Source organism: Ranitomeya imitator, chromosome 3, assembly GCF_032444005.1.
Source record: "Ranitomeya imitator isolate aRanImi1 chromosome 3, aRanImi1.pri, whole genome shotgun sequence".
In the NCBI taxonomy this organism is placed as follows: Eukaryota; Metazoa; Chordata; class Amphibia; order Anura; family Dendrobatidae; genus Ranitomeya; species Ranitomeya imitator.
This window is the reverse complement of record NC_091284.1, coordinates 683,350,418-683,363,978: the sequence shown is the minus strand read 5'-3', so window position 1 is coordinate 683,363,978 and position 13,561 is coordinate 683,350,418. Positions and strand designations below refer to the sequence as shown.

Sequence of the window (13,561 nt, the reverse complement as noted above, 5' to 3'; positions counted from 1 at the left end):
GATTAGTTCCAAAAGGGGGCACATCTATGTAAGTTCATTGGGGGTCTAGTTTACAAAATGTACCTTGTGGGTTTTGTTTTTTTTAACTGTTTGGGCACATCAGGGGCTCTGCAAACGGAACATGACGCCTGCAGACCATTCCATCAAAGTCTGCTTTCCAAAACGTGACCACATCCCTTCCGTGCCCCGACGTGTGCCCAAACAGTATTTTTTCCCACATGTGGGGTATCAGCGTTCTCAGGACAAATTGGACAACAACTTTTGGGGTCCAATTTCTCCTTTTACCCTTGAGAAAATAAAAAATTGGGGACTAAACGATCATGTTTGTGGAAAAAATAGGATTTTTTATTTTCACGCCCGGGAGTTATAAACTTTCGTGACGCACTTGGGGGATAAAAGTGCTCACGACACATCTAGATAAGTTCCTTAGGGGGTCTAGTTTCCAAAATGGGGTCACTTGTGGGGGTTTTCCACTGTTTAGGCACATCAGGGGCTCGCTAAACACGACATGGCGTCCGATCTCAATTCCAGCCAATTTTAGCTTGAAAATGTAAAACGACGCTCCTTTCCTTCTGAGCCCTGCTGTGCGCCCAAAAAGTGGTTTCCCCTCACACGTGGGGTATCGGCGTACTCAGGACAAATTGGACAACAACTTTGAGGTCCATTTTCTCTTTTTACCCTTGGGAAATTAAAAAAATTATTGCTGAAAGATCATTTTTGTGACTAAAAAGTAAAATGTTAATTTTTTCCTTCCATGTTGCTTCTGCGGCTGTGAAACACCTGAAGGGTTAATAAACTTCTTGAATGTGGTTTTGCGCACCTTGAGGGGTGCAGTTTTTAGAATGGTGTCACTTTTGGGTATTTCCTGCCATATAGATCCCTCAAAATGACTTCAAATGTGAAGTGGTCCCTAAAAAAATGGTTTTGTAAATTTTGTTGTAAAAATGAGAAATTGCTGGTCAAATTTTAACCCTTATAACTTCCTAGAAAAAAAAAATTTTGTTTCCAAAATTGTGCTGATGTAAAGTAGACATGTGGGAAATGTTATTTATTAACTATATTGTGTCACATAACTCTCCGGTTTAACAGAATAAAAATTCAAATTTGGAAATTTTCAAAATTTTCGCCAAATTTCCGTTTTTTTTCACAAACGCAAGTTTTATCGAAGAAATTTTACCACTATCATGAAGTACAATATGTTACAAGAAAACAGTGTCAGAATCACTGGGATCCGTTGAAGCGTTCCAGAGTTATAACCTCATAAAGAGTCAGTGGTCAGAAATGTAAAAATTGGCCCGGTCCATAACGTGCAAACCACCCTTGGGGGTAAAGGGGTTAAAATGTATTGAAATAGATGGATGCTAGAGATTTTTTTAATATCTTTGTAATAATGTACATGAATTATACACATGCGTTATTTATTGTGTAATGTGTTTTTTACATCTTCTTAAATAAAAGGGAAGTACATAGCAGCTACCCAGCGACCCGATGGCACCTGGAGGAAGCAGAGAAAAGTGAAGGAGGGATATGTACCTCAAGAAGAAGTTCCTGTGTATGTATCGGTTGTTCCATATCCAATATACCTAAAAGTACTATGACTTGCAACCAAAAATTAAAATGTTCAGAAGTTAAAACAATCCAATATGTCTTATTGTGTGAGAAAAACTCATAGATATGTTAAGTCTCTTATGGAGCATGTGTACAACAGTAAGGCAGAAAGCCATACGGGGGTTTTCTCTTTAGAAGCTCTTGGTCCCTTGACACTGCCCCCTTGAGTAAATTGACCCTTTTTTTTCACGGACCGCACTCACACCAAGAATACAGTTGTGTGTGTTCCAGCCCTAAATGTCAGGCCCTTCAAAATTTCGGATAATACAAATTTCTGTATGCCCTCATAACCAGAGTCAGGTGTTTTGAAAGTCTGTTCAGGGGTCTCCTGAGATACATATTTCTTTATACCACCGTAAATCCGTGTCCATTCCTCCACAATGCACAACATCTGGTCCTACTTCTATAGGACCAGGAACAATCCAACCATAATGTGAACATCCTTCCTGTTTCACACAATGGTTGGATGTTTGTCCCGTAGAAGTAGCACTGGAGGATAATACCCTTAGATGCAGGGTCGGACTGGGCCACCGGAGAACGGGAGGATTCTCCGGTGGGCCTAGGCACTGACACCTGCTGGCATACTGGCCAGCAGCTGCCTAGGGCTCCTGTTATGATCAGGTAATTCAGTACCACAATGGACATAAAAGTCAGAGCACATACAGTGGCCTGACAGTAACCCAAAAACATAGAACGAGCTCTGAGACGTGGGAACTCTGCTGACCGCAATCCCTAATCCTCTCCAAACAACACTAGAGGCAGCCGTGGATTGCGCCTAACGCTCCCTATGCAACTCGGCACAGCCTGAGAAACTAGCTAGCCTGAAGATAGAAAATAAGCCTACCTTGCCTCAGAGAAATACCCCAAAGGAAAAAGCAGCCCCCACATATAATGACTGTGAGATAAGATGAAAAGACAAACGTAGAGATGAAATAGATTTAGCAAAGTGAGGCCCGACTTTCTGAACAGAGCGAGGATAGGAAAGGTAACTTTGCGGTCAACACAAAACCCTACAAATAACCACGCAAAGGGGGCAAAAAGACCCTCCGTACCGACTAACGGCACGGAGGTACACCCTCTGCGTCCCAGAGCTACCAGCAAGCAAGAAAAAACCAAACAAGCAAGCTGGACAGAAAAAACAGCAAACAAAAATAACAAAAGCGGAACTTAGCTATGCAGAGCAGCAGGCCACAGGAACGATCCAGGAGGAAGCAAGTCCTATACTAGAACATTGACTGGAGGCCAGGATCAAAGCACTAGGTGGAGTTAAATAGAGCAGCACCTAACGACTTCACCACATCACCTGAGGAAGGAAACTCAGAAGCCGCAGTACCACTCTCCTCCACCAACGGAAGCTCATAGAGAGAATCAGCCGAAGTACCACTTGTGACCACAGGAGGGAGCTCTGCCACAGAATTCACAACAGGCTCCCCACTGCTCCAGGGGGCCCCCGGTGCCTGCGGAGCAGCAGTGGGTGACAGGAAGCAAAATCCCCTGTCCCCTCTGCTAAAGGGAAATGAATATTAACTGCTTCCCACGCCCACTTGGGCGTGGAGAAGGGTGAATATTAATTTCACTTTAGCAGGGGGCAGTGTTTGCTGTAGTCTGCACATGAGTGTTTTTTAAACTTACAACTCCTGAGCCGCAGGTTGCAGCAGAAGCAGCTGAACATGTCAGCTGTAATCAGTGACACACGCACTGCTCTCTCACTAACTGTGGGAGGAGCCACGAGCAGGACGTCCTCCCAGTGTGATGTCACCACTACTCATGGCTCTGGCACTCAGAGCTAGGCAGAGAGCAGTGCAGGCATCACTGATAACAGCTAACATGTTCGGCTGCTGCTGCAGCCTGCAGCTCAGGATTTGTAAGTACCACAGCGCTCCTGTCCTCATCACTTTTTCTGTCACTCACCACTCTTCCCTGCGGTGGAGCAGGTCTTAAGGTTTAAGGTAACACTGATTGGCCACAGCGCAGCCAATCAATGTTAGCTTTGTTTGTGTCCTCATCTCCCCAGCCGTACAGCACAGCTCAGGTAAGGAGCTGCTGTAATCTGTAACACGCGCTCCCCTCCCACACAGTGTAAGCAGCAGAGAAGTGTAAATGGGGGGCTTTAGTCTGGGGTGAGAGAGGGGTAGGGGCTAAGTTACTTACTGACTGCACCCCCTCCCCCTGTTTCACCCCTGTCTGCGCCAGCACTCCCTGTATCGCCCCTGACTGCACTAGCACACCCTGTATCGCCCCTGACTGCGCCAGCACCCTCTGTATCACCCCTGACTGCGCCAGCACCCCCTGTATCACCCCTGACTGCGCCAGCACCCCCTGTATCAGCCCTGACTGCGCCAGCACCCCCTGTATCAGCCCTGATTGCGCCAGCACCTCCTGTATCAGCCCTGACTGCGCCAGCACCCCCTGTATCAGCCCTGACTGCGCCAGCACCCCCTGTTTCAGCCCTGACTGCGCCAGCACCCCCTGTATCAGCCCTGACTGCGCCAGCACCCCCTGTATCAGCCCTGACTGCGCCAGCACCCCCTGTATCAGCCCTGACTGCGCCAGCACCCCCTGTATCAGCCCTGACTGCGCCAGCACCCCCTGTATCAGCCCTGACTGCGCCAGCACCCCCTGTATCAGCCCTGACTGCGCCAGCACCCCCTGTATCAGCCCTGACTGCGCCAGCACCCCCTGTATCAGCCCTGACTGCGCCAGCACCCCCTGTATCAGCCCTGACTGCGCCAGCACCCCCTGTATCAGCCCTAACTGACTGCATCACCTCCCCCTGCATCACCCCTGACTGACTGCATCACCTCCCCCTGCATCACCCCTGACTGACTGCGTCACCTTCCTCTGTATCACCCCTGACTGCATCACCTCCCCTTGTATCACCCCTGACTGACTGCATCACCTCCCCCTGACTAAAACTTTTCTTTCCTTGCTACTAACAAAATGAGGCCCTTTATAAAAAGTTATGGCCTTATAGGTGGCAGAGAAATTTCTGTAGAAAGTGTATGAGCGATGTGAGAGAAAACTCTTTCGATATTACTCCAATGTCATAAGTGATCTAGGACCCCCAGCACTGATGGGGCATTCACATAATGTGTTTGTTTATTTTCTGTTAGAACTCTGCAGCAGTGGAAATATACACAGACATTGTGCAGATATTGCTGCGTTTACTACTACCGCCATGGATTTTCTCAGAATATAGATGAGATGTCATAAAATCCCCTCCTGTACACTGGTGCTATAACACATTGGCCTAGTGGTTAATAAACACCAGGGAACATTTATTATTGAGTTTGAACCAAAATGTGGGCGCCAACCCCTGCTCTATCATTAAGACGTGCACTACCTTATGTTACGCCCTGATATTAGTGTATTTTACCGCACAATTGGTGGTCTTGTATTTATTTCTATGTAGCTACATAGTGGGCCCCAAGAATGATTTTCTCTGGTGGGCCCAAAGTGCTCCAGTCCGACGCTGCTTAGATGTAAGGCATTGTGGAGGAGCTGACACCCATTCATAAAACACTGACTCTGGTCGTAAGTGGATATCTGGTGTACCTCCTGCAAGATGTTCAACTACAAGAGCCCCAGAATGTGTTCTTACAGAGTTACATATGCATCATTAGTGGCTTCATTTTGTTTTTTATTAGTGATGAGCAAATATACTCGTTACTCGAGATTTCCCGAGGACGCTCGGGGGTCCTCTGAGTATTTTTTAGTGCTCGGAGATTTAGTTTTTCTTGCCACAGCTGGATGATTTACATCTGATAGCCAGCATAAGTAGATGTGGGGATTCCCTAGCAACCAGGCCACCCCCACATGTACTTATGCTGGCTATAATATGTAAATCATTCAGTTGCGGCAAGAAAAACTAAATCTCCGAGCACTAAAAAATACTCGGAGGACCCCCGAGCGTGCTCAGGAAATCTCGAGTAACGAGTATACTCGCTCATCACTATTTTTTATCAATTTTTTTTGTTACAGGTTTGCATTTTTATAATGGAAGGAATGAGAGAAAGTAAGTGGACCTAACAGCCATCAAGTCCGAATTAAAAACAAACAAACAATCAATTAGCTTAAAGTTACCAGTCATTCACCAAGCTGAGGTTTGATGTGAATTGGTGAGCCGCAGTTTATCATCTGTGGTTGATACTAGCGGGTAGTGTTGGGGACTGTTCTCCTGCAGGGTGATGGGTCATACATAGGAGAAGGGAAATGCATCTTTCTGTTGCGATGAGAAGGTGGGACACATTGTATCCCTGGGTTAAAAAAAAAGAAACCCTCAGGAATTTATCCTAATTGCTGTAATTGACGTATCAATGTCATGCACTTGGGTAGAAGTAATAAGATGTATAATTATGTGCTTAATTCTAAAACTCTGGGCAAAACTGTCAATGCAAAAGACCTGGGTGTATGGGTGGATGACAAACTCATATTCAGTGGCCAGTGTCAGACAGCTGCTACAAAGGCAAATAAAATAATGGGATGCATTAAAAGAGGCATAGATGCTCATGAGGAGAACATAATTTTATCTCTATAGAAGTCACTTGTTCGACCACACTTAGAATACTGTGTACGGTTCTGATCTCCAGTGTATAAGAAAGACATAGCTGAACTGGAGCGGGTGCAGAGAAGAGCGACCAAGGTTATTAGAGGACTGGGGGGTCTGCAATACCAAGATAGGTTATTACACTTGGGGCTATTTAGTTAGGAAAAACAAAGGCTAAGAGGTGATCTTATGTTAATGTATAAATATATGAGGGTACAGTACAAAGACCTTTCTGATGATCTTTTTAATCATAGACCTAAGACAGGGACAAGGGGGCATCCTCTACGTCTGGAGGAAAGAAGGTTTAGGCATAATAAGACGCGGGTTCTTTACTGTAAGAGCAGTGAGACTATGGAACTCTCTGCCGTATGATGTTGTAATGAGTGATTCATTACTTAAATTTAAAAGGGATTTGGATGCCTTTCTTCAAAAGTACAATGTTATGATTATTACTGGTTATATACACTTGATTCCTTGATATTGCGTTGATCCAGGGAACTAGTCTGATTGCCGTATGTGGAGTCGGGAAGGAATTTTTTTCCCCAATGTGGAGCTTACTCTTTGCCACATGGGTTTTTTTTTGCTTTCCTCTGGATCAACATGTTAGGGCATGTTAGGTTAGGCTATGGGTTGAACTAGATGGACTTAAAGTCTTCCTTCAACCTTAATTAGGACAATTCTTGACCTCTGAGAAGTCCGGATTATTTTTCTTTTGGGCCGAAGCAATTATTTGCTTTATTAGTATGTGTTCAATTTTTTTGGTTGAGTTTCTGATGTAATTTTTTTAGGTAAGATAGTTGACCCAAAGTCACTCAACATGGGGGCTGAGCCTCTGGGTGTGTACCATGTCACCAGGAGACTGACTCTCGCCCTGAAACTGTAACAAAGCTCTGTACCTTGTTCCCATCTTATAGACATTTGACTGCTGTAGCCAATCACTGTCTGCAGTGGTGACACGTAGGCCACCAAAATAACTAGTAGCATCACCTGCCCATACCCGCTGAAAAAGGACAAGTGGAGATTTGCAGTGGGCGATGTAGGATGCACTGCAGTGCAATGGGCAGGTGAGTATACCTAATTTTTTATTTTTTTTTATTTTTATACAGCTGCTGGCTTCTAGACACATGTATAAACCTTTACAAACAATTGGATCTGCAAGGGTCTAGCAGTGGGGGCAAGTTCATTAGATGTATTAATCTATTCCTCCAATGTTGTATACTAGTATCTCTGTACTGTCTGTTTAAAGGGAACCATCACCAGGATTTCACACCCTAAACTATTTTCATACGCATGTAGCTCTTTCACAGATAAGTCCGGCAACACCATTCCATGGCCAGTCCATTACTGAAAAATCGGAGTTTAAATTGATATGAAAATGAGGCTATTGTAAATCTAAAACCTTTGTCACTCCATCTCTATTTTTCGCCCATCGCTTCCTCTTCCTGCTTAACTCGCATCTGTGTGTTGTCGAGCAGCTGGAGGCATTGGTGAGTAGGGAGCAGAGCTGGAGTGACAGAGGCTTTATATCTACAAATGGCTCTTCAGCCTAATTTGCATATCCATCAAAGCGCTGAATTCCCAGTAACAGAGGAATGAACTGGTCATGTGAAGGTATTTGCTGGACTTGTCTGTGAACCAACTTTATGCACGTATAAATATTTTTGAATTTCGGATTAGGGAAATCCTGCTTAAAGATTATTTTTACGTGAATGTGGCTGTGCGTTAATGCCAGTCCGAGCCCATGGACAAGTGTGGCGCGGTTTGTAAAGAAAAGTGGAAGTTTTCTCCATCTCATAAACCTTTATTGACTCCTAAAGACGTATGAGTACAACAATATCCTTCTGTTTTTAATTTTGTACACAGTAATAATAAATGCATTTTTTTGTGTAATATAATTATTTCTTTAATTGAAACCATTTAAGCATTTTGTAAAAGCACACAGTACAACCCCCCACTGCCAACATGTGCGTAGAGAAAAAGTAAAAATAACATTTCCATCTACAGACCCACTACGGTGAGAACAGCCCTTAATTTGATTATGTACTTATTCTTGCAGGTATGAAAACAAGTATGTCAAGTTTTTCAAAAGCAAACCCTCACTTCCCCCTGGACTTAGCCACATTGAACCAACGACTAACAAAACTCAACAGTCCACCAAGCCAGAGACGGAAACCACTCCTCTGTCTAAAACGGCCAAAAGGAATATGAAGCGCAAAGAAAAAAGGAAGCAAGAAAAAGGAGAGCGAGGAGCAGTGGAAGAAGTCAGGCAGGACATGGAGAAGATTAGCATTTCACAAACCGAGGTGCAAAAGGACACGGCAAATAGTGAAAACGCTGATGCCGAGAAGGCCAAGAAACTCAAGAACCTGCGTAAGAAGCTTCGTCAGGTTGAGGACCTACAGCAGAAAATAGACTCCGGGGAGATAAAGCAGGCTTCCAAAGAGCAGCTAGAAAAGCTGGGTAGGAGGAAAGCACTAGAGGAAGAGATCGAGGACCTTGAACTGGACTTGTAGAAGAGATGGCATCCATCAGTGGCTAGACCACCAGAGGACACACACAAAAGGCGTTTCATGTTTTCTTTGTTTTACATTCAGTCCATGTTCAATTGTAGGTTCACGGGAAAAGTAGGGACATCTAATATTGGAGATCTGATTTCCAGCTCATTAGCACTTTGGTTAAGGAAAAAGATCCCATCTCCAGAGACCAATGTAAAACGGCTATCACATGTAGATATCTGAAGACCACGAGACCATGTATGGGTAAGTTCAGACAAGGTGATTTTTTTTGTTTGTTTGTTTTTCCCGCAGACCAGAAACAATTTTTGGGAAACAGCGGCATTTTATTATTTTATTTTTTTATTTTTTTTAAACCTTTTTCTTGGAGCATTTTATTAATGCTTTTTGTTGCCGTTTTCAGTTAAAGCTTTTGGGCCGATTTTTGAATGTTTTTTTTTTTTTTTTTTTTTTTACATCCATTAAGAAATTAATGAAACTCTCAAGCACATAGATGTTTTCCAGACATTCTATTTTTTAGCCTCCCCATTGGCTTCTACTGAGAAGCATGGAGTGGAGAAGAATGGCCAGGTCCCGTTTTTTTTTTTTTTTTTTAACCATTTTGGTGTTTTTGGAAACCTGAATTGGGTATAAGATGCTCAAGAGCTTGGACGTGTGAACAGCAAGTCGCTCTTCAACAGAAATGAATAGGAATCTTTGTATTTATTTTATTTTTTAGCATTTTTTTCCCGCCACAAACCTGCTAAATAAACAAATAGTGTGAACATACCCCGATAGAGCTAGATTTTGTAGTAACACTGAGCTTGTGTTATGCCCATTTCCTTTTTGTCTTTTGCCAATGGAAGATTAGTCTCTAGACTTGTCCGAAGGTCTTTGAATCGCAGAGAGTGCTTTGGACACGATTCAAGATTAAAGCAATAATTACTTTAAAGTACATTATGTATCTCTCCTACATGAAAATGGACTATTTACCTCCGTACCACATTTCTGGACGAATACTATAGGGGGAAAAAAACAATATCCTGCGAAAGAAAAACAAATCACATCTTCTGCTTGGCACATTGATGAGGATATATATTTTAGCAATAATGAAAGTATCATATGATATACAGGTACTCATCTTTTTGCTTTTATCAAATTGTGGAGATTTTTTTTTTTTTTTTTGTAGCAGGGAATTAACACGTAATCATCGTCATGTAATATAGTTTCATGCGTATACCTAAAGGGTTATTCTTATATTATGGCATGTTGCTGGAATATTGTCAGTGGTGGCCCGACCTTTGGATCACCTGCTGATCCTAAAACAATGGTTGGCTTTTCCTATTGATATGCTGTAGTAGGGTAAACACCTAAATGATGGTAAGCAGCAGATGACAGGTTCCTTCGCTGCCGCTAGGAGCGCCCATATATCAAATAATCTGTTCGTTCTGCCTTCTTTATCATCTGCCATTATATAAGGTAAGTATGTTCATGGTAATGCTGTCAAGACTAGCGCAATCTTCTGGACGTTTTTATTGGGGGGAATATAGTGGGCACAGGAGCTGGGGCTGCACTATTGGCATTCGGTATCAGCTGTAAATTAGGGCTGCACCATTGGCATTGGGTATCAGCTGAATATTGGGGCTGCATTTTTGGCATTGGGTATCTGCTGAATATTGGGGCTGCACCATTGGCATTGGATATCGGCTGAATATTGGGGCTGCACCATTGGCATTGGGTATCGGCTGAATATTGGGGCTGCACCATTGGCATTCGGTATCGGCTGAATATTGGGGCTGCACCATTGGCATTCGGTATTGGCTGAATATTGGGGCTGCACCATTGGCATTCGGTATTGGCTGAATATTGGGGCTGCACCATTGGCATTCGGTATTGGCTGAATATTGGGGCTGCACCATTGGCATTGGGTATCGGCTGAATATTGGGGCTGCACCATTGGCATTGGGTATCGGCTGAATATTGGGGCTGCACCATTGGCATTGGGTATCGGCTGAATATTGGGGCTGTACCATTGGCATTGGGTATCGGCTGAATATTGGGGCTGCACCATTGGCATTGGGTATCGGCTGAATATTGGGGCTGCACCATTGGCATTGGGTATCGGCTGAATATTGGGGCTGTACCATTGGCATTGGGTATCGGCTGAATATTGGGGCTGCACCATTGGCATTGGGTATCGGCTGAATATTGGGGCTGCACCATTGGCATTCGGTATCGGCTGAATATTGGGGCTGCACCATTGGGTATCGGCTGAATATTGGAGCTGCACCATAGGCATTGGGTATCGGCTCAATATTGACAAACAATAAATGGCCTTTAAAAAAGAGAGGTTTTATTTAGCAAAATATAATTTATATTAAGCCATAAAATAAAGTTTCATTGGATAACATAAAAATGGAATCTAAAAATAAAACCCCATCTATGGCTATATTGATATGGATATTTACAATGTATTTGTCTGTGAGCACAGTATTGAAAATTACTGTCTTCAAGGCTCAAAGTAGCAATGTCACAATGTCGTTAAAGTGAATCTGTCAGATCAACTCTCCCATCATCTCCCTCCCCCAAACTGCATATGTGGGCATGTAGGGCTTTCAAATGTAAATCCATTGACACCTTTACATTTTCTATCTGTTGCTGCATCCTAGAGTAATTATCATTTTCCTTCAATTGCAATATAGGCTGTAAGTGTTTCGGGCACTTGATTGCCTCCCGAGCACCTGTCCCTTCAGCTTGATTGATATCTCACTGTCTGTGTGACATCAAGTGCCAGGCAGGGAAATTGGACAGTGCTGTAGCAATCGGTCTAAAGAGGCTAGTGCTTGGCAGGAAAATGGCCTCAAGAGATGTTGGTTTAAGTGCTCTGTCACGCCTGGAGCACTTAACGCCTCACTTATGTATTAACAAAAACTCTAATCACTCGGGAACGGGGCAACATAGAAAAGATATAAAGGGGTCACTGGATAAGCAATTTGAAGACCTACATGCCCATATGAGATTTGCTGGTAGGGGGGTTGATTTCTTGAAAAGATTCCCTATAATGGGTCAAATTAAAGATGCTATGAGCCAGAGTCCTGATGACGAGGATGTAAATGTCTGCCCTAATATCCAGTCACCTTTTAAAAAAAAATATTTTTTTAAAATGTCTTTTTCTGTAACTTGTGTAACATAATAAAATGTATCCTGAAACATCTGGTCGGCAATATAACTACCAGTCACTGACTTGTCGATGAATGGACCTCGACCTCCCTTGTATTTGTAAATGAGGTGTGATGATGCTCCATGCACAGATCTCATCCATTATGATGGGAAACCTTAGGCAAAATCTGATTGTAGTACTTATTATCGCCCCAGATCCTGGGCCATACAATTCTGATCCTACCAGCAACAGTAATACAGGAGCACACAACCCTGCAAAGTCTTAATGTTAGGAAGCGGATGGCAACTGACAGTCAAGTTTTACATACAGTCCATCTATACATGTATATTTTACTGAAGTTACAACCATGTGATGTACATGTGAGTTCATATGCCGTGTCTGTAATTTAGGATCATCGAACTTCTTCATAATGTGCAGACCTCTTTAGTATCTTCTTGTCATTCATAGATTTCCCCTCTTTTTGTGTTGTGGGGTGGAGTCATCGTTGCATTTCCTCGAGCTGTATTGTACTGTTTGTTACTATTGTTTGTTGTATTTTTTTATAATATAGAAGGTGTAATAAACATCATGTTGCACCAAAGAGTTTTGTCAGTGTTCATTGTGTTGCACATACCATAATTAAGCACTAGGGGGAGCTAAATGTTTTTCGTAGTCTTAGGGTATGTGTCCACGTGCAGGATACGCTGCGTGTTTGACGCTGCATAGAGACGCAGCGTCAAACACGCAGCATCCAGATGTTACAGCATAGTGGAGGGGATTTAATAAAATCCCGTCTCCACTATGCGTGGTAACACGCACGCGGCGGCCCTGCGACTCCGGACATGCGGCGCGTCTTTTAAGATCGCAGCATGTCCGTATACCTTGCGGCGACGCAAGGTATAACACAGGGCCCTATGTGATGGGTGCGATGATCCCGGATGTGTGCTATGAACACATCTGGCATCATCGCGTCCCAGAAGGGGTGGAGCTTGGTGCAGAGCGGGTTTGCCGCTCCGACTAAACCGCCGGCCATCCTGAAGGTGGACACATACCCTTCAAGGACTTTTACACACAGCGATGATCACCTGATCGATTATTCACAATTATTGCCTGGTTTATGTCAAGGACTACTCGATTGAAGAACAATGGTGTGTTTTATGTAGATCACATATTTTGTGCTGACACAGATCAGTTTCTCAGCTTGTCATCGAACCTCTATAGGGATTAGCATTTATGCCAGTTACAGGGGTTCTTCTTGATCAGTTTACTATATTGTTGATTACATGCTCATTAGGCACCTCTTATGACAAAAAACCTTTTCAAAACTGAAAATAAAGATTAAACCACAAGACGGATTTCATCACCAGGTATCCCTGTAATCAGTATAACGGTGCCGACCTGACACTGTCTGTAGGTTACTGTGCACAATCCTGCTGACAGGTTCCCTTTAAGCCGATCCTGCCTCTTAATGAATTTGACTCTTTTCCTAATTGGTGTGTTCCTCCTTTGGCTGCTTGAGAAATACTAAATAAATAAATAAATAATCTTTATTTTTATATAGCGCGAACATATTCCGCAGCGCTTTACAAGTTGCACAGATTATCATCACTGTCCCCGTTGGGGCTCACATTCTAAACTCCCTATCAGTATGTCTTTGGAATGTGGGCGGAAACCGGAGTACCCGGAGGAAACCCACACAAACACGGAGAGAACATACAAACTCTTTGCAGATGTTGTCCTTGGTGGGGTTTGAAC

The 13,561-nt window shown here is 43.5% G+C and overlaps 1 protein-coding gene across 1 annotated transcript in view; it reads left to right on the top strand.

Moving 5' to 3' along the window:
- Positions 1–12,407, top strand: part of PYM1 (PYM homolog 1, exon junction complex associated factor) — a 31,033-nt gene extending 18,626 nt beyond the window's left edge. Inside the window, exons 2-3 of the mRNA XM_069758443.1 lie at positions 1,459–1,552; positions 8,211–12,407. Coding sequence (XP_069614544.1) covers positions 1,459–1,552; positions 8,211–8,667 — 551 coding nt within the window. The 3' untranslated portion in view covers positions 8,668–12,407. The remainder of the gene's footprint in view (positions 1–1,458; positions 1,553–8,210) is intronic.
- Positions 12,408–13,561: the final 1,154 nt, after the last annotated feature.